This window comes from Pholcus phalangioides, unplaced genomic scaffold, assembly GCF_987345545.1.
Source record: "Pholcus phalangioides strain wild (caught in Gottingen) unplaced genomic scaffold, Ppha-v1.0 ptg000015l_1, whole genome shotgun sequence".
Lineage (NCBI taxonomy): Eukaryota > Metazoa > Arthropoda > Arachnida > Araneae > Pholcidae > Pholcus > Pholcus phalangioides.
Window position 1 is genome coordinate 96,594,180 of NW_028301608.1, and position 25,703 is coordinate 96,619,882.

General features: G+C 37.0%; 1 protein-coding gene across 1 annotated transcript in view; it reads left to right on the forward strand.

The window, feature by feature from the left end:
* LOC149077114 (phosrestin-2-like) overlaps nt 1-25,703 on the forward strand; it is a 133,475-nt gene that overhangs the window by 88,252 nt on the left and 19,520 nt on the right. Inside the window, exon 2 of the mRNA XM_089242691.1 lies at nt 15,226-15,460. Within this exon, the coding sequence (XP_089098817.1) occupies nt 15,226-15,460 (235 nt within the window). The remainder of the gene's footprint in view (nt 1-15,225; nt 15,461-25,703) is intronic.

Below are 25,703 nucleotides of genomic sequence, written 5' to 3' on the forward strand. Positions count from 1 at the left end.
GGAATAGAATAATGATAAAAATAACGAAATTGTGATAATTTTGAAAATATATCGCTATGTAACTTAGAAATTCTGCTCATGCTTCCTCCATTTTTTTTCCATTAGTCAATTTCCTTTAATGTCTAGAAAATGGTTTTTTATGTCTCTTATAAAATCTTTCTCAAGCTCAATAAATGGTTAGGTTCCCCGGTGGCACCCGAGTTCCGTGGGACAATGTGCTTATATCACCTAGTGTGACAGAGCCTGGGTGTCTCTCGGTTCCTATCACTATCACCCATAAATTTCAATGAATTAATGAGAAAAACATTTTTTTGGTGCAAAATTCTGTGCTTACTCTACTTTTTTTTATCATCTTCTGGCGATATATTCATACAGGGGGTCATAAAATAACTTTGCCGACATACGAGCCCCTAAGGCAGCAAAAATCAACTAATCCTAATGAAATAAAGGAGTAATTTCAGAGTATGCGTTCGAGAATGAATAAAGAAACAAGAGAGAACTTAACTCTTCGGTTACGGTTACAGCATTTCATTTCATTTCATTTCATACCGTGCACCGCCCAGGTTCTATCGACCATTGTCAATTTTAGCCATTGCCCCGGATGAGGGGACTGAGCGATGTCGGGTGCTTTATTATGCATAAAAAATACATGAATGTAAACACATTATTAAAAAAAAAAAAGATACAGATTTGAGATTTACAGATTTAAATGTTTCTATTATACAATTTATTTCGATGAGCTCTTCTGATGTCTTTGTAGCTCTATTGAGCTTGAGCCCTTTTTGTTCTCTGTGGCCAAGCGCCAGGTCTTGAACCACGTTTCATTCATTCGCTTATTGGCTCGGGTGAGCCTCCACTGTGACCAGGCCAAGTCCTGGACCACGCGTCTTCCCTCGTTGGCTCAGGTGAGCCCTCCGCTGTGGCTAGGGCAGGTTCTGGACTACGCGTCTTCGCTCGTTGGCTCGGATCAGCCTCCGCCGTGGCCAGGCCAGATCCTGAACCACGCGTCTTTCCTCGTTGACTTGTCGGCTCGGGTGAGCCCTTCGCCATGGCCAGACCAGGTCCTGGACCACGCGTCTTTCCTTGTTGGCTTGGGTGAGCCCTTCGCCGTGGTCAGGCTTGGTCCTGGACCACGCGTCTTTCCTTGTTAGCTTGGATGAGCCCTTCGCCATGGCTAGACCAGGTCCTGGACCACGCATCTTTCCTTGTTGGCTTGTTAGCTCGGGTGAGCCCTCCACCGTGGCCAGGCCAGGTCCACGCGTCTTCCCTCGTTAGCTTGCTCGCTCGGGTGAGCCAGGGCAGGTCCTGGATCACGTGTTCCCTCGTTGGCTTGTTGGGTAAATTTGACCCAGTCCGCGGTTCTAGTGTTAAGGAAAAGAAAGATCGTCTCTCTATGGTATAATGGCCAACGCACTTGCCCGGTATACAAATACAAAGGCTACAACAGACAAAATGCTCAACAAGATGGCTGTAAAAAGATGCCCATAAAAATATGGATGTCGAATATGTTGCGAAACAACGGGGTGGGTGGATTGGATACATCGATTATACGTGAAAGACACTCTTCACACAAGGAAACGCACGTTTACGGTTACAGCAACCAAATTTTGGAAACATTCAGATAGAAATGCATAAGAAAGAGGGTTTTTTTCAAATGATCGGCGCAGTAAGAAATCATCAATGGTGTTCGAACCGTATCTGTAGCATCATAAATGCAGGCACAGGACGCAGACAAAGAAAGAAGATTCCACCAAAAGTTTGATGCGCTAACCGCTCATTCGGGAATTCCTGCAAATGTGGCCGAGATGCCAGAGACCGAGCGTTTAGTGCACCAACTCCTCGACGAGAACGTCTTTCTTTGTTGCTTTCTGTAAAGGTGTTTATGATGATACGGGTACCGTTTCAACGCCATTCCCGGTTTTTTACTGCGCCAATCATTTTGCAATGCATGAAATTCAGTGTTGCCATTAGAGTTTTTGAAATTTTGCGCCTATAACCATAATCGATGAAGATAGGTTTTTGTTTTTCATTTCATATAACCGAGCGCATATAGCACTCTGAAACACCTTTATATCGAATTTCTATAATATTAGTTGCGGCCGCTAGAGGCTCGTATATCGCAATGTTACTTTATGACCACTCTGTATACAGGGTGTCCTCCTGTAAGTCCCAATGCGGCTTCCACCTCATCAACCGTTCGTGGTAGAGGTATACAGTTTTAGTATAAAAAACGCTCAAAATGTGTTCAGAAATCGCTCTGTACCAGTTTCGAGAGGAAAATACAGTGTGTCGCAAAAAAGTCTAAATTTTTATGTAGACAATCTGTCATAAAAAACCCGATTCTTGAAAGTTGCGGCCTTATATGTTCTGAGACCAACAAAAAAGTTGTACATTTCTAAATGCAATATTTTGTAAGATATTTGAACTGGAAAACCGAAGAAAAGTTGGGAAAGAACGCATAAATGAGGGAAATGGAATATTAACGGGGGGGGGGGTGTCGGGCGTTTGGTTTAATAAATGAGGGAAAGAAGGAATGAGAGGAGGCAGCACATAAAGAAACGTTGTCTGTTAGTTTATGCTGTTCCTTCCCATCTTATTGCTCTTAGAAACGTGAAATTTTTTTTTTTGTTCACTTCAGAAGAGACAGGGCAACAACTTTTTAATTGGGATTTGCAAGCTGCCATCTGGAGATCCTCATTTTGAGATTTGTTGCTCTCTGTGAAGCAGCCTCTGTGAAGAGACTTTTTAACGGGGACATCGGCTCACATTTGAACCTCGAACTTGGAAACCACAGAAAGCCAACTTCAAATTAACAAGGTAGCAAAACGAGCATACTCGGTTGTATCAAGGCAATGACGTCACGCATGGCATCAGCTGGTACCGACTCCTGCGTGTCATGAAACAGCCCTCATTATATAGCCCTGATACGACCAGACTCTTTTTTGCATAACTAACCCGAAAAGTCTTAAAGCAGCTATTGACAACGCGCATGTGCGACTTCGGAAAGGAACAATTGTCATAACTTATGTCTATGTTATTCACAGTGCAGCCTTTTTATAACTAAGGGCATGCGCGCACACACTCACACACACCCTTCGTTTTTCTTAGTATAAATAAACAATACTTTAAATACCCTTAGCGTGGACTCCCTGTACCTGCAAGAAGAAAATTTGTCACGTTAAACATAATTTTTAGTCAGATATGGACCACCATCTGTTAGAAAATTTTAGAAAATATATATATTCCCCAGATAAAACTTCACATCATTCCATGTATTTTTGAGTTTATTTTGTGGGCGAACTTTCATTTTTTCTTCCGAATTCGAATATTTCAAATATTGCGTCTTAGTGCACCCGATGGAATAAATGTCTTGCCACAGAGAGCAACAGGCCTACAACGATACAATTATTCACCGGTTACACTTCACCCGTAGTTTGAAAAATTTATGGCAGATGGCAGCACTATAACAATCGTTACACAGACACAAGCTTTACGTTAAACTCACAACACATACGCGCACATTTTCCACTATGGCCCAGGTCTTCGACCACCTACTACTACTACTAAACCACACATACACCTCGTCCATATTCATCTGCAGAGACCACGTACTAAAATCTCTTTATTGATTCCCAGTGGCGGGTCATGATCTGATTAGGAGGAATAAATGTTAAAAAAATAATAATAATAAAAAGTAGGGCAAATCAAATAAATAAAAATTGAAAATAAACATTGATAATATACAATGTCCGAATAAAAAAACGAAATATAAATTTCCGAAGGCCCTCGCATAACAGATATATTATTTGTAAGAAATACGGATTCTCTACGTGCACTACGCAAACAATACATCTCACGATATCAAAACCTTTGTATCCTGTAGATATCATTCGCTTCCAAAAAAAAAACATACTGCATTTCTTTTATATATTACTATATCTATTCGGATGTATTTCGTAACGTTATGAGACCCATGATATCCAGTCGGATAACGTCCGAACGTTGAAACTACGATCCTTAAAAAGTTGCGTGCCGTCGGGATATAGAACTATTTCAAATACGATTCGATAACAAGAACGAGTTTCGATCACTTCAAGCGATTCTGTATTCAACTCTGCTGTATCGAAATCATATTACACATTTCATACGTACTCGTATATATATATATTTCTTATATTTATATTCGCTTCTTTTTCGGGAGAAACGTGCGATGCTGGAGGAAATTGCGATGTTCTATGTATGGGTCATGACGCTCGGAAATATTCTACAGATGTTTAATATGTAAATAAATAAATATATATATATATATTTCTCAGAAATATATGTTTCGAACTTTTATTGATGTTAATCCGATGGAATTCACATTTTCTTTATCGCTTTAACCCGTCCAGTATTTCTGACGTAATGTTACGTCGGGAGTTGAATGGAAGAGATATAAACACCATTCATTCGCTGCTATTGTTATGCCACGGGTGTGCGCCTAACAAAACTACCCTAAAAATTTTCGTGTGAGAGATTAAAAAAACACGTTCATTTTCGATATCATCTTTGTTTTTCCCCGCTCGTCTTTGTCTAAGGCCGGGATTACACTGTAAAAATTTGATAAAAGTTCGTTTATAAAACTTGAAAAACGCAACCAATAGGAGGATCAGTTAAGTTCGATCGAATGTAACAGATGTGCTTATTGGTTACATTTTTCAAGTTTTATAAAAGAATTTTTATCAAACTTTCATAGTGTAATGCCGGCCTTAGGGGATGTGTATTTTAGAATAAATTTGTAGATATATAAAAGATTCGAACATATCATGCCAATGCATTTTTCCTACGTATGGTTTCTTGATGACTGCACGACACAAAGCTTCACGCCTCGCCTGAACCCGACAACACCGACATTGGACTGTTGAGGACTGGAAACACGTTGCCTGGTCTGACGGATCTCGGTCAATTGCTTCGAGCTGATGGACGTGTACGGGTATGGAGACAACCTCATGAATCCATGGACCCTACATGTCAACAGGGGACTGTTCAAGCTGGTGGAGGCTCTGTGATGGTATGGAGCGTGTGCAGTTGGCGTGATATGGGACCCCTGATACGTCTAGATACGACTCTGGCAGGTGACAGGTACGTAAGCATCCTGTCTGATCACCTGCACCCATTCATGTCCATTGTGCATTCCGACGGACTTGGACAATTTCAGCAGGACAATGCGACACCCCACACGTACAGAATTGCTACAGAGTGGCTCCAGGAACACTCTTCTGACTTTAGACACTTCCGCTGGTCACCAAAATCCCCAGACATGAACATTACTGAACATATCTGGGATGCCTTGCAACGTGCTGTTCAGAAGAGATCTCCACCCCCACTTACTCCTACGGATTTATGGACAGCCCTGCAGGATTCATGGTGTCAATTACCTCCAGCACTACTTCAGACATTAGTCGAGTCCATGCCACGTCGTGTTGCGGCACTTCTGCATGCTCGCGGGGGCCTACACGATATTAGGCAGGTTTACCAGTTTTTTTGGCTCTTCAGTGTAATACAGTACGACATTTTGTACTTTATGTCATGACTGAAAATACATCAAACATATTCCATATATAAAGTATTATTTAGAGCATAGTTTCCAAACCTTTTTTGTGTCATCGCCCCCTTCTTCTGAAATTTTTTCTCCCATCGCCTCCAACGCAATCTATAATCCATAGGATTCTATGTTATACCCGTATTTTCTACCGCTCACCTGGAACATTCCAACGCCCACGTTGGGGATCACTGATTTAGAGCAGCGGTTCTCAACGTTCTTGACTCCCGGAGCCCTTTTAAGTAAAATAATTCTATGGCGGAGCTTCGTAGGCCAATTTTTTAATTATTCATCAAAGTTACAGATTCATTTTTAGTATTTGAAATATATATAATAATTTTTTAAATTTTCCTGGAGCGGCCGTGGAGCCCCTGGAGAGTGCACAAGGAGCCCCAAGGGCTCCGCGGAGCACCAGTTGAGAGCCGCTGATAAAGAGTATTCAACTGGAATGAAAGATACATACCGTGTGCAGTTTTCATGATACGTAGATGAAATATTATAGACGAGAGGGTACGAGTTGCAGATACAATTGAGATGTTACGTATTACAATAGTACGAAAAAAAATCTTTATGAATTAAGAATACAAGGAAAAGGATGAAAATAAAAGAGAATATATAATGTTGAGATTGCATACAAAGAGAGTAATGATCGCAGAATACAGTTCATGAATACTATGTATATGCAATTTACTATATAAAGGATAGTAACTTCAAAAATGTACAAAAAGTTTGCAATGAATATTACTAGCAAATACATATTTAGAGTATATACAGAAGAACATCGATTATCCGAAACAATTGGGGACTGTGGGTGTTCGGATAACTGCTTTTTCGAATAACCGATCATTCGAAGAAAGAAATTGTACCTGTATCATAGGAGCCATATATATGAAACAAAGAAACAGTAATATCAGACACAAAACTATGTATCACTTCAGGGGAATATATCATTTATATCATTTGCGAAAGTACTAGCGGAACATCTACATGGCGCGCGAAATTGAATTTGCCGACTGAAACACTTTCGGTTAACCGATGTGTTCGATTGATCGGTATTCGGTATATGATGCTCTACTGTATATTATGTTATCATAATGAGAACGACTTATTTCTCCGGAACTGAAACACCGATATGGGTTAATTGTAAGCTTTTTCAAAAGCTGGTGCAATGCAAAAGATTTTGGTAAATTTTACGGATTGTAGCTAGAATTGGCGATATCAGATTTAGCAATTCGCCTCTCTCACAGCTTGTAGTTCGCCATGTCAACTTATGGAATTTTTTTTCTTTTTATTCAAGTATGTACTTAGTTCGCACGTGTAAGTTTTCCAGAAATTTCCTAAATCTTTAGGATTTTCAGATTTGATGCGTTTTTCTTCTATCCACCATTATTCGGTAAAAGATAGGACAGATTTGCTTTCTTTGTTCTTTTTTTGGTGTTTTATTCCACTTCAGTTTTTCTATCACCTTTCGTTTGACAGATTAATCGAAATTCATCCTGTATGATTGTTACGTCTATTACAAATAGCGACATCTTAAGAAATGGAAGGGGTTGTTGATCCCGTCGGTTTATAAAAAGTGTCGATCTTTCCCAGTCGTACGTCTAGACTTCATCTTATCTTTAAAAATATGGCTGTTGAATTTTTTTATTCCAAAAATTGAAATGAATTTATTCCAATTTATTAAGAAAAAATGAAACGCAGAGGTCTATAATCCCCCGTTGGACATTCCAGAATTTTTTCAGGAATATTTAAAAATATACGGATTACATGCAGTGAATTACGCAATTCATCTTATTTACTCGTAAGAAAAACAAAAATACTTTAGTTTTTGCTTATTCTTCAAAACGTGAGCTTTTCTGCTGAAAAATAAATTATTCAGATTTTAAGATTGATAGGGTTGATTATATCAATGAAAAGTTTCTGAAGGTTGGGAAGTTTCCTTAATGAGTTCACGTGAAATATTGTTTTTTCATTGATGAAAAAAATATGTTTTTTTATTTTATTACGGAATGCATAATTACTCTTAAAGGCTAGAAGTAGATCAGTTTCACTTTTTATGTGAAATTATTTACTGCTAGTTCCCTAACCAGTCGATTTGTCGCCTGGCAGTCGAGTGGTTAGAGGAACTAGTCTCTCTCTGTGCAGATCTGGGTTTGAATCCCAGCTCGGGCAATAATGTCTACCAACACTAACAAATTCCTTGGATGGATCATGCTTATCCCTTGGGAAATGTGAAGATTAATTAAACAAAAATTAAATAAAATCTTCTTTTCAAATACATTATCAGCATCGAGCTCTTTTTCGTCTTGATATTTTTTATTTCAATTATTTTTTTTAACATATCTATATGTCATGAAGATTTTTTTACGTCACAAAATAATGACTTATAGAGATTACTTCTGAGTTCAATTGTATCAAAATATTGAAATATTTTTCTTTATAACTCATCCCATCAATATCTAACTATAATTTAAGTTGTGTGACCAGTTATAGAAGGTTGTATTGGAGATTGAACCAGATAAGTTTGAACGTAAATATTTTTTTGAGACATAAATTTCTCAATCGTTTTAAAAAATTTTAAAACGTTGAGGTTTAAAACTTTATTACCTCCTGTTTAAGGTTCGATGAATTGTTTCGATATTTATTGTAAAATTTTTCTCTTTAAAAATTTAACTTATACATAACTCTTCGGAAAATCATGTACAGTTGTTGGATAAAATGGTTTTAGGGAGAGAGAAAAGTGTCACACCCACACACACACACACATACATGTGTAACCATCCTATTAATCTTATAATCAATTGACTTGTCAATTTAAGAATTAAAAAGAAAATCGTTCAATGTAAACCAACGTGAAAAACTTTTGAAACATGGGATAAGAGAGAACATTCCCTCTTTTTAGAGAACAACCATATATCAATTGATGTTTATTTTTCGTTGAAAGTTACGCTTTAATTTTATTACAGGAACAAATCAAATATAAACCAGAATTATTTTGTAATAATTTTCAATGGAACGGAAACACTAAAAAATAACACATTGTTTTTCTACATTATCTTCATATTTTGAAGTACATTTTTCCAAAAAATTGATGTGTGCAGCCAGTTGCTCATCCACTCCTATATCATCGTTAAATCGCTATCGTCTCAATGTCTCCTTGAGTGTTCTAAAGTAATGGTAGTCACAGGGAGATGAATCCGGACTATAGGGAGGATGTTCCACAGCTGACCTGAGAGCCGCCTTTAGCTTTTCAGTTGTTAATGTAGCTGTGTTTACCGTTGCATTTTTGTGGAGAAAAATGGCACGACAACCCACCTAGTAGACACTTTTTAGTATTCCATGGTCCCGGCTATAGTCAATGATCGATCAAAATCTTCCATATCTAATACTGTACCAACTGTTGCTGCTATTTATGATCTTCGATTTCAGCAATTTCGTCAATAGCACGAATGTTTTTTGCAGTAATACTCGTCCATGGTGGGGATCATTTTCAATCTACCATATCACGACCTTCCAATAAAAGTGCACGCCAGTCATACACTTGAGTTTTGCAGAGTTTCTCCCTACACTGTGCATAAAGCCTCCTCAAAATTTCAATTGGTTTTGTGCCTTCTCTAGACATAAATTTTGAAATAATTCATAGCGGAACGGATCTATCTACCTCTCGCTCACTCATGATGCTACAGAGTACAGATACGAGTTGTTAAATTCGAAAAGAATAATTAAGACACTGAAAACATCCAAACCACTTTGCTAGTAACCCTTAGACCGGTGTTCTTCGACAGCTTGGCCGCAGCCCGCAACCGTGTCTGACATTAGTCGAACCGAGCCATGGGTGATTCACTGTTTCATTTTTCCTCATTTATTTTTCATAACTAGTCTTGTGTATGACCCAGTCTTCCACTCAAAAAAAAAAAGGAATCAACTGAGCCGTGGGTTTCCCAAGGTTGAGATCCACTGCCTTAGAGGGCCATCGATCAACATTCCACCCTCATGGAGGATTATATTTGATCTCCGTACGTGGATTAATGCCCAGCATATAAAAATCATATATTTAATTTATTTTTATCTAAGAAACTACCATACAGAGAAAAGAGAGTTTTTCCTCCAAATTTCTAGAGTTTTTATTGGCATCGAAAGGCATTTTTCCTGTCTTTGACAGTGTATTTCTACTTGCATTGATGCTAGTGCTGTCGATAGAAGTTGCATCACTAATTTGAAAAAATTTTAGTCATTTTCCGGAAATTAAAAAAAATTCATAAATGCTGACCACACGAGTAGTTTTTTTCCCCCTCAATATTACAATGATTTTTCTGGAACTAGTAACAGCATTTCAAAGCATTCAAATCGAAAGTGAATTTGAAAATGTTATCTCATCGAAAACATTGATAAAAATCAATTCAAATAATCAAGGAAAAAGATGAAGTGCACTTCATATAACTGAACAAACCATCATGTGATTCATTAAAAAAAATGTAATGGTTCAGCCAGAGAATGCCGATATGAAGAAAACATGGGGGGTGGGCTGAAAGTTGCTGGTCGTCCCGCATATACGGGACTCAAGGGCATACGCAGGAGAGAGAAAGTGCATTGCATTGTTTTTCAAAAATAATTGGGGGACTCCGCCTCCTTACAAAGTTTATGGGGGGAGCTCAAAGTGCCTCAAGTGCCTGGGTTTAAATTGCCCACGGTGATAGACTTGAGTTGTGCTCGGTTTGAAAGTAAGAAAGGAAGTCTCTAGAAGTTCCGGCGCCTATTGGTATAACATAAACATGACAGTAAAAAAAAACGCAATACAAATGAATGTACGATAGATATAAAACGAAAGTCCATTAACCTTCTCCTTTTTTTCCACACTTTAACCTAAGATCCTATTGATGGGTTTCGGAGGGATCTAAGAAGTTTTGTTGACGAGACTTGGCCCAAGGAACGTAAAGAAAACGATCGTAAAGGATCTCAGGAGAACGCTCAAACTCGTAACTTTAAGATGCGTACGGTGTTATACGGGTAGTCATCAATTTATGTGACGCTGCCTAAAATTCTAATTCAAGTGCTTGCTGGAAATTATCAGGGGAATGGAGAAGCGTTGGGCACACGGCTATCTGCTCATTGAATCCTTTCTGTTTTTGTTTCACTTTGAATTTAAACAGGAATTGACAAGAAAGCTGATTAGAGTTGTAAATTGATATACACTAGCAAGACGCGTTGAGCACACAGGATATTTCAGAAATGACTCTTCCGCCAAGGACGCTGAAAATTGAAATGGGCAGAAGGGACGGAAACTACCGCTAATGTACAGAGGATCATTAAAAAATATAAATGTATAAGATATCATTAAAAAATGCCAGCGAGTGGGGAAAGCAGAAGTTCAGGAAAACGAACAAAAGGGACATATTTTAAAATAAAGAGTAAGTACGGTTTTAAACCGAGAAAATGTGCAGAAATTTAGAAATCAACGGAGAGTCAAGGGCACAGAAAACGGCAAAGTGTAGAGATACCCAGAAAATTACAAAAGAGGAGAGGAATCCAGAAAATGGCAAAGGGGAGAGAAAATCCAGAAAATGACGAATAGGGATAAAGATCCAGAAATAGGCTGGAGGCCAGATAACCAGAAAAAGCCGAGGGGGCAGAAATTCAGTAAAGAGCATGAGAGACACAGTGATTCATAAAAATGACAGATCAGGGGAACCCAATAAAACGTCGGGGGTGGGGGCAGAAATGCAAATTAAAAGTAGAATAGATAAAGCCGTAAATAGTGGGGGGGGGATCCAGAGGCGGGGTTGGAAGGGGGAAATTTAAAATTTTATCCTAAAAAGGTCAGGAATACAAAAAATACATAAAACGACAAATTGAGCAGTGATCCGGGAGAAAAAGCTGGATGGCCAGAAATCAAGAAAATATACGGGTGCAAAAATGGTGGAATCCCGAGAAAGGGTGGCTACTTCACCATGTGCTAACTCCGCTCATACCACTATATTTCAACTTACTGCCATTAATGAGTTGGGTTGGAAATGAAGGCGTTATTATCTATCAGTGGTCATCTCAAGCTCGTTAGGGAAAATATCTTATCTATATTCTTTCCCGGGTTTGAACCTTAGAGGAGGTACTGAAGTAGAGGGAGCAATTCCATTCACGCCTTCTCTCGACCTGATGACTTATATTAGCAAAGCTACCATGTTTGGCGGTTATATTATGCGATCGGTAATTTCGCGAATTCGTGTTAGGTATACCTTACGTCAGACATCAGGCCCCCGGACGAGCCCGTAACTGCTGCTGCAGCCGGGGCACTGCCCCAGGATTCCTACCGAATTTGGCCCACAAAATATGTACACTTATTTTGCATAATAAAAAGTAGCCTCCGAGGAAAAGTCTGCCCCGAGAAGGCACGCTACGGTATTGCCCTCCGAGCTTTTCCTCATGGTCACCCCGATCATTTTTAGAAAATGGTTGAAAACAATTAGAGATGATAAATTCTAGAATTGAAGAATTAATGAAAAAATAATTTCGGAATTGATGACGTATTTGTTTTTGAAAATAAAATTTCGGGATTAATGAAAAAAATAATTCTATAATAAATGAAAGAAGTAATTCTATAATAAATGAAAGAAGTAATTCTATAATAAATGAAAGAAGTAATTCTATAATAAATGAAAGAAGTAATTCTATAATAAATGAAAGAAGTAATTCTATAATAAATGAAAGAAGTAATTCTATAATAAATGAAAGAAGTAATTCTATAATAAATGAAAGAAGTAATTCCAGAAAAAATTGATGAGAATTCAGAATTTTTGAAAGAAATTACTTTTTGTTTTTTAAATTTACTTTTTCTACAATTTTTCAGATGTTAAAGATTTCATCCTAATTTTCTATATGAATTTTTTCGTCCTGAAATAAATTTTGTAACAATAAAGAAATCTTTTTTCCTTGTTTTGTTACATGATGCATGAGATTTCCTGCAGTCGTAATGATAAATTATTTGAAGCGTATAAAGTTAATTAGTTTGTGTTAATTAACAATTTAATTGAAAAGATAAATTAATTTATAAAAAACTACAAAATTAGTGTCTGATATTTTTAGACACTGCTCAGATACGTCAAGTAACCAGTTGTCATACATAAAAATTGTGTGCAATTTGGCTACGAATCGGTGGCACGACGTACATTTTTACTATGCAAGAGTGGGAAATGAGACTGTCAAGGGCAGGAAGACGAAAAACAGCACTATCTGTGATTTAAAATATGACTTTTCATTTTTTTCATAAAATCCCCATAGGGAAAGAAAGAATGAAAGCTGTCAGTTTGAATAAGTTAGGCTTTTTTAATTGAAAAAAGAATGAATTCCCATCAAAAAAGAACGAAAAATAGAAAAGGATAGGCTCTCGGAAGCGCACAGTTTACTCAGAAATTGAGATTCAATACATGAGGTGGACTCAATGGACCCTATCGTCAGTTTGAGGGTTAAGATAAGAGACTTGTCCGTGAAATCAAAATTCGCGTTCCGTTTTACACGTGAATTAAAAATATGATCAATATCGATTCATTTAAAACTCAAGTACAGAACTGAAAAATTCAAATTTCCTCTCAAGTTATTAAAATCGTTTCATGTCTTTATAGTTTAACATTTATCATCTCATTTATATACTGGAAAATATATTTTCCATCGTTTGAATCCGTTCAAAGAGAATTTGAGAAATTGCATTGGTTATTTTTAGCAATTCCTTTTATAATAGTAATTGCTAAGTATATGCACTCCTCAGAAATGGAATTGAGTGCCTCACGAGAGATTTTCCTCGAATTAAATAATATATTTGTTAGGCAGAGTTATGCGTAATTAAATTTATTACGCAACAATTCCGAGACATTAGAGAGCTCTTGCCCAAATAAGTATCAAAAGATGTCTAAATTTAGTTAGACATACATATTTAAAGAATTTCGGGACAATTTATTTGAAAGATATTTTTAAATGTGTTACAACTGCATTTGCGCATTAAGTTCATTTAATTCTTTGTTGCATTTTTTTTTACTGTATTCTTGTCAGATATAATACACACGTAAGCTTTATAATTTGTTGTATAGGATAAGCAATATCCTAGCAACTCTTTATTAGACCTGATATTTTATATTTTATGAAGTTTTCTTATGAAACTTTCCTCGTTATATTTTATTAACATTTAGATTAGAGATTTTCAACGCATGGCCCGCGGGCCACGTGTGGCCCTCGGAACTTATTTGCGTGCCTTTCGACAAAAAGGCCCAGAATATATAAAATTATAATTTATATAAAATTACTTTATTAGAATGTACTTTCGAATGGATGAGAGAAATAATTTAGGAATTTAGGAATTTTAATGAGAAATAAATATTAGAATCTATGAGAGAAATAATTTCAGTAATAATGAGAGGGTGTCCAGAATTACAAAAATAATTTGACAATTAATCAGAGAAATAATTTGAAGATTAATAAGAGAAATAATTTGGGAATCCATCACTAAAATAACTTCAGTATTTGATGACAAATAATTTCATAATTAATGAAAGTTGATATTTAATAAAAAAGTATATAATATGAAAAACTAATTTCATAGTTAATGAAAATTTATGTTTAATGAAAAAATAATTTCAGAATTATTGAATGATAAAATATAATAACTCCATAAAAATTAATTCCATAAATTAATTCCCTGGAGGGTTCTTGCTGATCCCTTGGGAATACGTGAAGATCACGTTATTATTATTATTATTATTGAAATTTTAAATAATTTAATGATAGTAATTTAAATGAATTATTTGAATAAATAATTTAAATGAAAAATAATTTCAGGTTATTTCTCCCCTCCTATCTTCAGATTTTTTTAAATACTCGGAAACACTCAACTATAAATGTACTCAGTATGTGGTGTGAACACATAGAACGAAATTTTGATTGACTGGATGGACAGTAGTACCTGGAAGTCGCATAGTTCTATAAGCGGTGTCTATAAGCTGCAGTCAATAAGCGGTGGTCTCTGTAGATTCTCATAGAAAATAATGTGTGTGTGTGTGTTCGTCAACTTCGTTTTTAATATCAACGATATATAGTGTGATTATAATTAATTCCAGTACTCTGAGTAGTTCTTCCAAAAACTGCTTATCTGAATGCGCCAAATTTTTAGTATATCTTAAATGAGACCATGGGAGAGAGAGAGAGAGATTGATGAAAATAAAAAAGTTTAATTTTCAACCACCAGGTGAAAAAGTGGAGTGTTTTTATTTCATTATACATTTTCCCATGGTCCATATAGCTTATATATACCAAGTTTCAAATGAATACGTCCTCCAGAAAGTGCGCTACTTTGGTACGCATTCGATTGAAATTTGGTACATACGCTGTAAGACCATAGAAAAACAAAAAAGCGCTACTATTTCACCTGGTGGTTGAAAATTGAACCTTTTTTTTTAATTTCACGAATCTTTCTCCCATGGTAACATTAAAATCTTCTAAAATTTTTGTCTGCATTCGGATAGATAGTTTTTGAGAAAAACTACTCAGAGTACACGAGGACTTTAATTATATAATCAATCCGTGTTTGTGGGTGTTTCTTTGTTATTATTGTCATTATGATATGTGTTTTTAAATTGAAAAATAATAAATATAAATTTCCACAGTGTGCTGAAGAAGCAGAGTCCTAACGGAAGATTGACTTTGTACCTGAGCCGTCGTGAGTTCGTGAACGAGAGCGGAGTCGTTAAACCGATCGACGGCGTGGTCCTGATCGATCCTGCGAACGTACGCGATCGCAAAGTCTTCGCTATCGTCGTGTTGACGTTCAGGTATGGCAGAGAAGACGAAGAGGTCATGGGATTGAAATTTTTCACCGAAGCTATTCTTGACTTCAAACAGGTCGGTCTGTTTCTTTTTTTCATCTGTTTAATATACAGGGTGTCCCATAAATACGTAAATAGTTCGAAAATTCATAAGAATGGAAGGAATTGGTACATTTGAATGCGATTTTGGTGTGAAAAATTAGTTCCAATTTTTTTTTTTGGTAGTACACGTATACACCAGTCCGGCAGGAGTGATTGGAACCTTCCTCCAATCTCCTCTGTGTCCGAAACATTCGTAAAATTTCAGCCGGTGATTCGTGGCTGAGGTAAAACAACTTTGCCAGTGGTGCTTTATTCACCAATGTCATCATCACAATGAAAACCTTATGTATAGAAGAGTAACGAGAAAATTCAGAAATTAGCAGTAAGTTGCACACAATCTGTATTTTACAGGACTCTGATTTTTTTTTTTTTTTCCAGCAAGTCCCAGGTCTTTCACCACCTACTTATATCTCTCCGTTGAGACGAAGCGGCGGGCCACGTTCTGGTTAAGAGCAGGAGGTCTCTGATTTGCATATTTCCAGCGATTTTCTTTTGAGCAGTGACCTCTATCGAAAAACTTGAACTAAACTTTCTCCCACACCAAAAACATGTCTTTGTAAAAATTATCTTTTTTCGTGTACAGTCATTCAAATGCGCCAATTCCTTTAATTTTTTTGAATTCTTAAAGTATTTACAAATTGATGGGGCACCTTGTACGTATAATTCAGCATTTCTGTCTAGACTACAGTCGAATTCCGTTATAACGAACTCCAAGAGACCGGAGAAATCCCTTCGTTATAACGAAATTTCGTTACAAAGGAATTCTAGGTTTTTGTATTGTTCCTACGTAAACTTATCTGCGAGGATTAGAAAAGTGTTCTTTAAAACGAGATTTTCGCTATAACGGTATTCGCTAAAACGGGTTTCGACTGTACTATAGGAGTGAGAAATATGTTACTTTTTCAAACCAGAACTCATCAAAGAAAGAGACTTCCCAGATATTAATACTGAACTTCGGGAAGAAAAGTTCGTTGTTTCTCAACCGGGATTGAACTCTGGCCCTCTTGCAAAGCAGGCAAGCGCATTACCAATATACCCCAGAGACAGAATTCTTACTTTTCTCATTGTAACGGGCAGAGTAGTTTTTGATGCATTGAATAGAGACAACAACTTCCCCCTTAATGCCCCCTCTCTCTCTCTCTACGGTTGCCTCCTGAGGACCTATCGCTGAGTTAAGCGAGGCTACTTTGTCCCGACTCATCGTATCACGCTTCTGTGTGGTCAAAAATGAGGAACAAAAGATTTATGTCTATGTGGTATATTGGTTAATGCGCTTTCCCGGACCGCAAGAGGACCAGAGTTCGATTCGCGAGGGAGACAACGAGTGTTTCTCTCCAAAGTTCTCCCATCATTAATATCTAGAAGTTATTTGATACCATGTGATTATTCAATTCAATTATAGTATCGTATTCAATTTTTTCGAGTTTCAATAAAAATGCAGGGCAAATCGTTCTGAAATATAGGTCATATATACCTTATATTGGAACTCACCATTTACAGTAAAAATTTACTCATGGGACCGTTTAAGGGACCAACAAAGAATTAAATAATTAAAAAGTTATCTCTCTCGATCAACCCTGTATGAGAAACAGCTGCAAATGTCTTTCAATTAAAAAAATATATATATTGTAATTAATTTACGCAAAAAACTTCCGTACTTTTTCTCAGAATAGCACATATATTCACAAAGATATACATGATTTCTATAAAAATTTCAATTTTCATCGCATCATTTCTATTTATAACATGCCGAGTTTTGGACATTTTACGAAATGTTCAGAAAACATGGCGCTATACATGAAACATACATTATAGAAATTTAGTTTATATATATATAGTTTTATTTTAAATATATATTCATTTTTTTAAAATAGATATAACCAGCCAGAGCGAGTCAACCAAAACAAGACCGAAGCTGATCTTAGCTAAGTCTCTTTCCAGACAATCCCCCATTTAAACTAATCCCACATCGCTCACCAAAATAGATTTAGAGCGAGACGACTCGGCCTAGCAGTTATATATATGTATATTTGTATTTCCTCTTTCCTCTATTCAAGTTTTTCATGTCCACAACACACGTGCGTACACATATTGTCGTATTCATGTTGCTCACCGAATAAGATGCTAAGTGAGATGACACGGGTGATCCCTAATTGTATATGTTCCTCCCCACAATATTTATATTCTGTATATTTTCATCAAATCTCCACTCCGGAGCGAAGATAGGCTTCTTCACCAAACACCAACTCTGGCCATATCGCTATATTGCAATTTACTGCCATTAGTGAGATGGGTTGGAAGTGAAGGCGCTGTCTATCGGTTGTCTTCTCGAGTTCGTTAGGGAAATATCCCATCTATATCCTTCCTTGGATTCGAACCCGGGACCCTGACTACAACCTTCACGATGGTAGACGAGCATCTTACCACCATGCCATTCGGGCACCAAGAAAGAAGATAGGCTGGAAGACATCTCGGCAATGGGATAAGTCCAGTGGCAAAGTTCTGGAGTTCATTCATTCAGTATAGAAATTTTAAATGTGATAAATAATTATTCAATCACATATGAGTATTTTTATTAAATGATCATTAATTGCGCATGCGCAAGAAATATAAATTTTATTTTTCATGAAACGATTGCCAGCTACACAGTGCAATTTATTTGAAAATTTCAACTGAGTGTCGTGAACATTCAGAAAGATATACGTGGTACGTAATGTGAGCTGGAATTTCGAAACTTGCTGAAAGTAACTGAATAATAAGGGATGTGCCACAAATTATATTGGTATATGATTATTCTGTATTAAATTATTTCTAGAATAAGCCCACAGCATTATGCGAATGAATGAATACTCGTGTCTGATGCTGTGTACGGGAAGTGTTTTAACATGGCACGCGTGTATGATGCCCAAATAAACAAACTGAACTGTAAAATGAAATAAAAGCAAATAATCTTACGCAAATTTGTGTAAAATCACTTGTTATTCAGTTGATTTCACCAAGTTTCGAAATTGCAGCTCACATTATCACGTACATCTGCGAATTTTCGCAACATTGAGCTGGAATTTTCATCTACGTTGCACTACACATTTGGCTATCTCAAATTAGGGAAAATAAAACTTATAATTTTTTAGGCAAGCGCAATTAATCATTTTTTACTAAAAATACCCATATATCAATGACTAATTATTTATCACATTTTTAATTTATATAAGCTACTGTATGTACTGTTGTACAGTGCAAAGTTTCCTATGAATTTAGTAAAAATTGTTTGAAAACTCAGCATGCGAACTCATAAGCGAATATCACGCAATCAAAATCGGAATTTTTGAAATTCCGATAAAAAATTCCAATAAAAAAAGGGTTTGACTATATATAGATAGAGCTTGCACTACCTCAAACCATGCTCGTTCAGAAACGTCTTGCCGCTGTCCATCGCATATCACCACTTAAATGATGCCGTGTAATCGTCTTTTAAGATTTGGCTATTAAACTTTTTATTTGCAACGACGCAACGGTAAAATACAGAACCTGTTCAAATAATGTCATTTATGTACGAAATTTATTAGCACCGGAAAATCCTGGTAGGTAGACAATGTTTTTGCTGGATAACAGTTTCCGCTCATGTTTGCTTGCACTGCATGTAAATATGGTAGTTTTTCGTTCTTGAGCCGGGTTTTCCTGCGCCGCGTGAACCGAATAGTATTATTTCTTGTCGGCGGAAACGTGTAACTATCGTAATACGCGTTTGTGTTTTCTAAGCTTGGAGCATCATCTCCGTCAACTTTTCTTTCTTTCTTCTTTCCAACCAAGCACAACTCTATCGCCATCTGCTCTATCGCTATCTGGTCTATCGCCATAGGCAATTTACTACCTAGTGAGTTGTGCCGGAAGTGTAAGTGCCTAACAGTCTTAGTGCGTATCTAGTGTTGTGTATGATTTTTCAGTGCTGCCATCTATATCTCAGAAGTGAAGTGAGTGATGTTTAGTGACTGAATATTTGTACTGTTTGTAGGCCTGTTGCTCTCTGTGGCGAGACTTTTTAACGGGGAGATCGGCTCGCATTTGCTCCTCGAAGTTGGGAACTACAGAAAACCAACTTCAGCCGACCACCACTGTGGTGACGGTGGGGCTCGAACCCGATGCGAGTCCGTCACTATGACCACTCGACCACCACAGCGGCATCTCCGTCAACTGCACATCAACGTATTTTTGCCATTTTGCACAATAAAATACTAAACCAGACATGTACTTCGTCCATAATCCTCTGTGGAACGTCTAGCGAATTGGTACATGTTGGAATGTGTGTGTACGTATAGTGAACCTACCGTGAAGTTCATTTCTGTGTAATGCTTGTTATGTGTAGTGCTGCATATTCTGCAATCATTTTTTTAAAGTCTGAGTTTTTCTCAACTCATAGTGATTGAAGTGTAATGAATGAATAATTATACCGTTGTGTAGGCCTGTTGCTCTCTGCGGTGAGACTTTTTAACGAGGAGATCGGCTCGCATTCGATCCCCGAAGTTGGGAACCACAGAAAACCAACTTCAGCCGACCACCACCGCGGCGACGGTGGTGTTTGAACCCAGATTCTCCGATGCGAGTCCGTCACTATGACCACTCGACCACCACAGCGGCTGCACAATAAAATAGGGATGCAGAATGGGAGGGGGAAAGAAAACAACAACAAAAGTGAAAAGAAGATCGGCGAAACGCGCAGCGCACGACGCATTTGACTCCTCCAGAAGCAGTCGGTCAATATCTCCCGACGTACAGCACTGGCGTGAGCCGTGTTGCGCTCTGTAGGAAAACAGCCCGTACCGCTTTTCCTATAAGTAAGTGGACGGCCTTTTTGAAAGAAAAAATAAATTAGAAGATACTAAAGGTCGAATTCAATATTCGAATTTTGAATAATTTTTACTTCATTTTCTAAATGTCAAAATATTGACTTTTTATATCATGCAATATCATAAAGACATATACAGGGTGCATAGGTAACAGAGCGTATGGCATTTTGCTGACGATCCATTGATTTTCGAGGCATACTACCAAGTAGAAAAAGTACCCAAATAACGTGAACTCAGATGCGTCATTCATTTTGCAAGGAATTGTATGGTTATTAAAATAAAAATATTAATTTTTTATACAGTCCCCGTGTGCCTGAAAACCAAATTAGAAAGTTGTTACCCTGTTTCTGTTAATGCCAACTAAAAAAATTCCACGTTTCCAAGTGCAATATACACTAAGATATTCGAATTCGAAGAACCGAGGAAATTTGGGAGAAAAAACTGCATTAAATGCGGGAAAAACGGTATATCCGTATTTAACGCTGTTTTTTCCCAACTTGCCTCCGTTTTTCGAATTAGAATTTCTCAATGAATGTTGCACTTAGGAATGTCGAATATTTTTTCGAGAGAGACAGGGCAGCGATTTTGTAATAAGATTCTTTAACACAGGGTGTCCGTATAAAAATTTAGCATTTTTTAAAATAACTATACAATTTCTTGCAACATGAATGAGTGTACAAGTTACTTTTATAATTACGTATATACACGTTATTTTTCTAATTTTTCTAATTGGAAGTATGCCTCTAGGATCAACATTTCGCCAGTAAAATGTCATACGCCCTGTTATCCATGCACCCTGTATATATATAATCGGCTTTATCTATTTCGAATGCTCTCATTGAGAGGCTTAAATAAACCCTTTCCCAATTATTGTGCAACTCACGGTGGTCGTTAATGCTTAGTTCTTGAAAATACGGAGAGAGTTAGAGATTCTGTGTCTGGTTCATGAAGTTTTATATCCTATTCGCCAGTGGCGTAATCCTCTCGCTCCCGAGCTTAAAATGGCTTAAAATTCCCACCTGGGTAAACGTTAACTCTCTTTTACTTAGATCGAATCGATCTGTTCCGGCATCCGTGGCAACAACCCTTGGATTCAGGAGAAACTATCTCTAAGGGAATAAATTGTGATTACTATGGTACAAAGTTACTAGAAAGTATCAAATTAAATATAAATAATACGAAAATGGGTGGGCGAGAAATTCTGGACGCATTTGAAAAACTGATGACAAATCATCCAATTGGCATAAAAAGGTATGATTTGCACTGAAAAATACTTGGAGATACATGCTTTTGAAGGCCTTTTTCTTTTCTTCTTCGGTCCCCGATATATACTGAGAAATAGAGTTTTCTGGATGTTCCAAGCGCGGATACATGGGGGGCGATGGGGATGAGGCCCTTTCCAAGAGCCGAATGACATGGAGAAAATTTATCTGTCCCATAAAATACAGGATGCTCCGATGCATATGCGCAGTACTTCGCTTCTCCAACACATCGCGCTGGATCTACCTGCCTTTGCTCCACTCATAGCTGAAGATGTCTGCCTTCGCTCCATTCGAAGCTAAAACTGTCTGCCTCGGATTTAATAGCTGCCAAAATATATGTCCTGGCTTCATTCGCAGCTGAAGATATCTGCCTCCACTCATTTGCTGCCGGAGGTGCCTGCGTTCGCTACATTCGAAGCTAAAAATGTCTACGTCGTCGGCTTCATTCGCAACTGAAGATGCGTGCCTCCACTCAATTCGCCATTCAAGATATCTGCCTCGGCTTTATTCGCAGCTAAAGATGTCTTCCTCCTCCATTCGCAGCTGAATATGGCTGCCTTCATTCAAGCGTGGATCCAGAGAGGGGCGATGGGAACGACTGTCCTCTCATGATCCGAAAAATACGGGAAAAATTGTCTGTCTCGTAAAATAATGGACGATCAAGCGAACTTAACAGAATTTGTCCATCCCGACAGTCTGGATCCGCGCCTGGGATATTTATGCTAAAAAATGTGTGTTATAAAGGAAATGAATTTGTCTCTGGTGTATTGGTTAGCGCAGTTTCCCGGGGACCTGAGTTCAATTCGCGGAGGAGACAAGTCACTTTTCTTTCCAGATTCATGTCGGCACAACATCCTGAAAACTCTGTCGTGTATGTGTGTAATGCTACGCAATACCTGTGAGTGAAAATTGAAACCAATTTTCTTCACTGAGAAATAAACTCGACATAACACCTAAAATGCATGCAACATAAACAGTGTATAATTGATTTTTATGACTGTTTGCTTTTAAAACGACCACATTTCAATATGGGAACGCTTTTTTTCAGCTCGAGCTGCATCTAAACAGGTGAAAGGGTGCTCATGTTGGAAATTTGTTTTTAATTTATCAAAAAAAATGGGAAAATTGAAACCGATTTTCTGAGGAAATAGAGTGAAATAAATACAGTTTTGAACAGGAATAGCGCTCACTTCCGGGGGTGATAAATTCGAACGCAATTGACACGTTTAAAAAGAAATACGATAACATGTTTTATATATATATATATATATATATATATATAGGCCAAAACAATTGACCCGGTTGATTTGTAATTAACTTTTTAACATTGGGTCCAGGATTTCTCATCCACCTTGTACGTTCCTCATTGATCATTTGGTCATTTTCTGCACACGAGGACTAATTAGACCGGGACCTACAATTTATTGCCGATTCCAAACGGCATGCTTGTTTTTATACTCATCGAGAGGTTAGCGCACCAACCCCTCGATGGGAGACTCGCTCCGGTAGCAATTTTTTCTGTGGTCATGTCACCGTTTCTGTTGTACCCCTGTGACAGGAAAGTTTTCTGACAAGGAGGAACCGGGTAGCGAACTCGCGACACTTTTAAACATCTTTTGGTACTTTAGGCGAGCATCATATCGATCTTGGCTACCGCGCCCTGTACGTTCCTCCATAGGAAAATATCATAATTTAATTTTCAATTTGTATTTTCTATTTACAAACGATGATAAATTTTGTTTATTCCACTTTAATTTCAAATAATTGCAATCAAACACCAGAATTGGAATCATTATTTTCTAACCATAAACAATTCCGAATACATTTGATCATTAAATATTAATGTTTTAAAAATGTCATTTCCGAGGGCTACCGGAATTACATTTCATTTTGAATGTTATTTCAAAATGTAGGTGTTGACAATTTCTGAAAATATTCTCTTCTGTGAAATTTGATTTCATCGGCTCTAATTTTAAAAAGAAATTATTATTTTTCCAACACTTTTAATTGATTTCGAAACAACTCTGCGATTGTTCTTAATTCATTTTCACAATCATGTACAAGAGTTTATATGTCAGCGATAATTCCACGATGATTTAAAATTGTTTATCTTGAAATCTGGAAAAGAATGATGTTTCAATGATTATTCTCTAAAATATTCAAGTTTGTTGACTAAGGAAATGAAATATTATAGTTGTAGATGAGCATTATTATAAATAGTGTTGCGATTGAGACATTTTTGGGTACTCCGTTGTTGGAGAAATTCATTGTGCGAAAATGTTTCGGGTATTGTTAAAAATTGATTAACTAAAAAGAGATCAATTTAATAGCGCATTATATTGATTCTAACATTCGTGCATTAGAATATTTTCGAAAGCACTCTGTTAGCTACAGTGGCGTTGGCAGCATATCATTATTCAAAGCTTTTTACAACGTACTCTTAACTACAGTATTTTTAAGATTACATTGTTTGCTGATATATTGTATTGACACCATATTGTTAACTACATTTTAAGAGGACGCTGCTAAAAAAATTCAGCACTGCACATTTTTATCTACAGCATTTTTAAGAGCACAGCGTTAATTGCCCCATTGTTGACACCACATGATTAGCTATGACTGTTTTAAGAATACGCTGTTTGCTGTGGCATTGTTGACACCATATTGATAACATTTTTAAGAATACGCTGTTTGCTGTGGCATTGTTGACACCATATTGATAACATTTTTAAGAGTACGCTGGTAGCTCTAGCATTTTTGACTGTACATCGCTAGCTAAGGAGTTGGAAGAGCACACTATTTGTTGAGGCATTGCTGGCACCATACTATCAACATTTTTGAGAGTACATTGTTAGTTCTAGCATTGTTGACATCACATTGTAAACTACGGCATTTCTAAGAATGCACTGTTTGCTGTATCATTGTTGACACCATATTGTTAACTAAGGCATTTTTAAGAGCACACTGTGAAGTATAGCATTGTTAACACCACATTGTTAACTACGGCATTTTTAAGAGCACACTGTGAAGTATAGCATTGTTAACACCACATTGTTAACTACGGCATTTTTAAGAGTACACTGTTTGCTGTTACCACATTGTTAGCTCGCGAATTTTTAATGGTTGCTCCTTGGGGTAAGATGTAAAGTTGATTTTTTTTTGTGGAGAAAATAAATGCTCCCTTCGGGGAACCCCGTATGGCGAACTATGTTTGCCGGGTCGGGGGTTAGTATCTCTTACTACATTGTTAACTACAGTGTTTTCAATAACAAACTGTTATTTCTAGCATTGTTGATAATACATTGTTAATTACGGCAGATTAAGAGTACTCTGTTTACTGTGGCATTGTTGACACCATATTGTTAACATTTTTAAGCGCACACTACAGCATTTTTAAGAATACACTGTTGAGCAGCATTGTTGACGCCATACTATTATCCGTGACATATCGTCAACTATCATTGGCAGGCCTTGGCAAAGGCAATATGCTACTACTACTACTAAACCATACATGTGCCTACCTCGTCCATATTCCTCTGCGGAACCTCTAATGAATTGGTACCTGTTGGAATATGAGTGTACGTGTGTATAGCGGCTAAAGGCATTATGCTGTTTACTAAAGAGTGTCGACAGCACTTTAGTAGCTACAGCACTGTTGACACTATGCCGTTAATTACAGCGTTGTCGCTTTAGCATGTCGGAAACATGCTATCAATTATATAGCATTGTACTATTAACAGCATATATATATATATATATATATATATTTTTTTTTTTTTTTTTTTTTTTTTCCTTCAAATCATCGCCTGATGATTTGAGAATTGTCTTCTTGAGACAAAATTCTTGAAATGACGTATACAGATGCGTTCACTAACGCTTAGAAATTCTGATTCTCCTCGTTACAGCCAATCAGAGTCAAGCAAATGTGACGTTGTGAATTGTACCTCCTGCTGCTACGTTTGGCAACTTATCGCCAAACACCAGCGTATATTAACGATTTCGCTGTTATTTTTTCATTACGTCTCATTTGCTCACACGATAATATTACAATGATATAATTTAACAATACTATAATATAACGATCATAATAATAATGATATATATTATATAA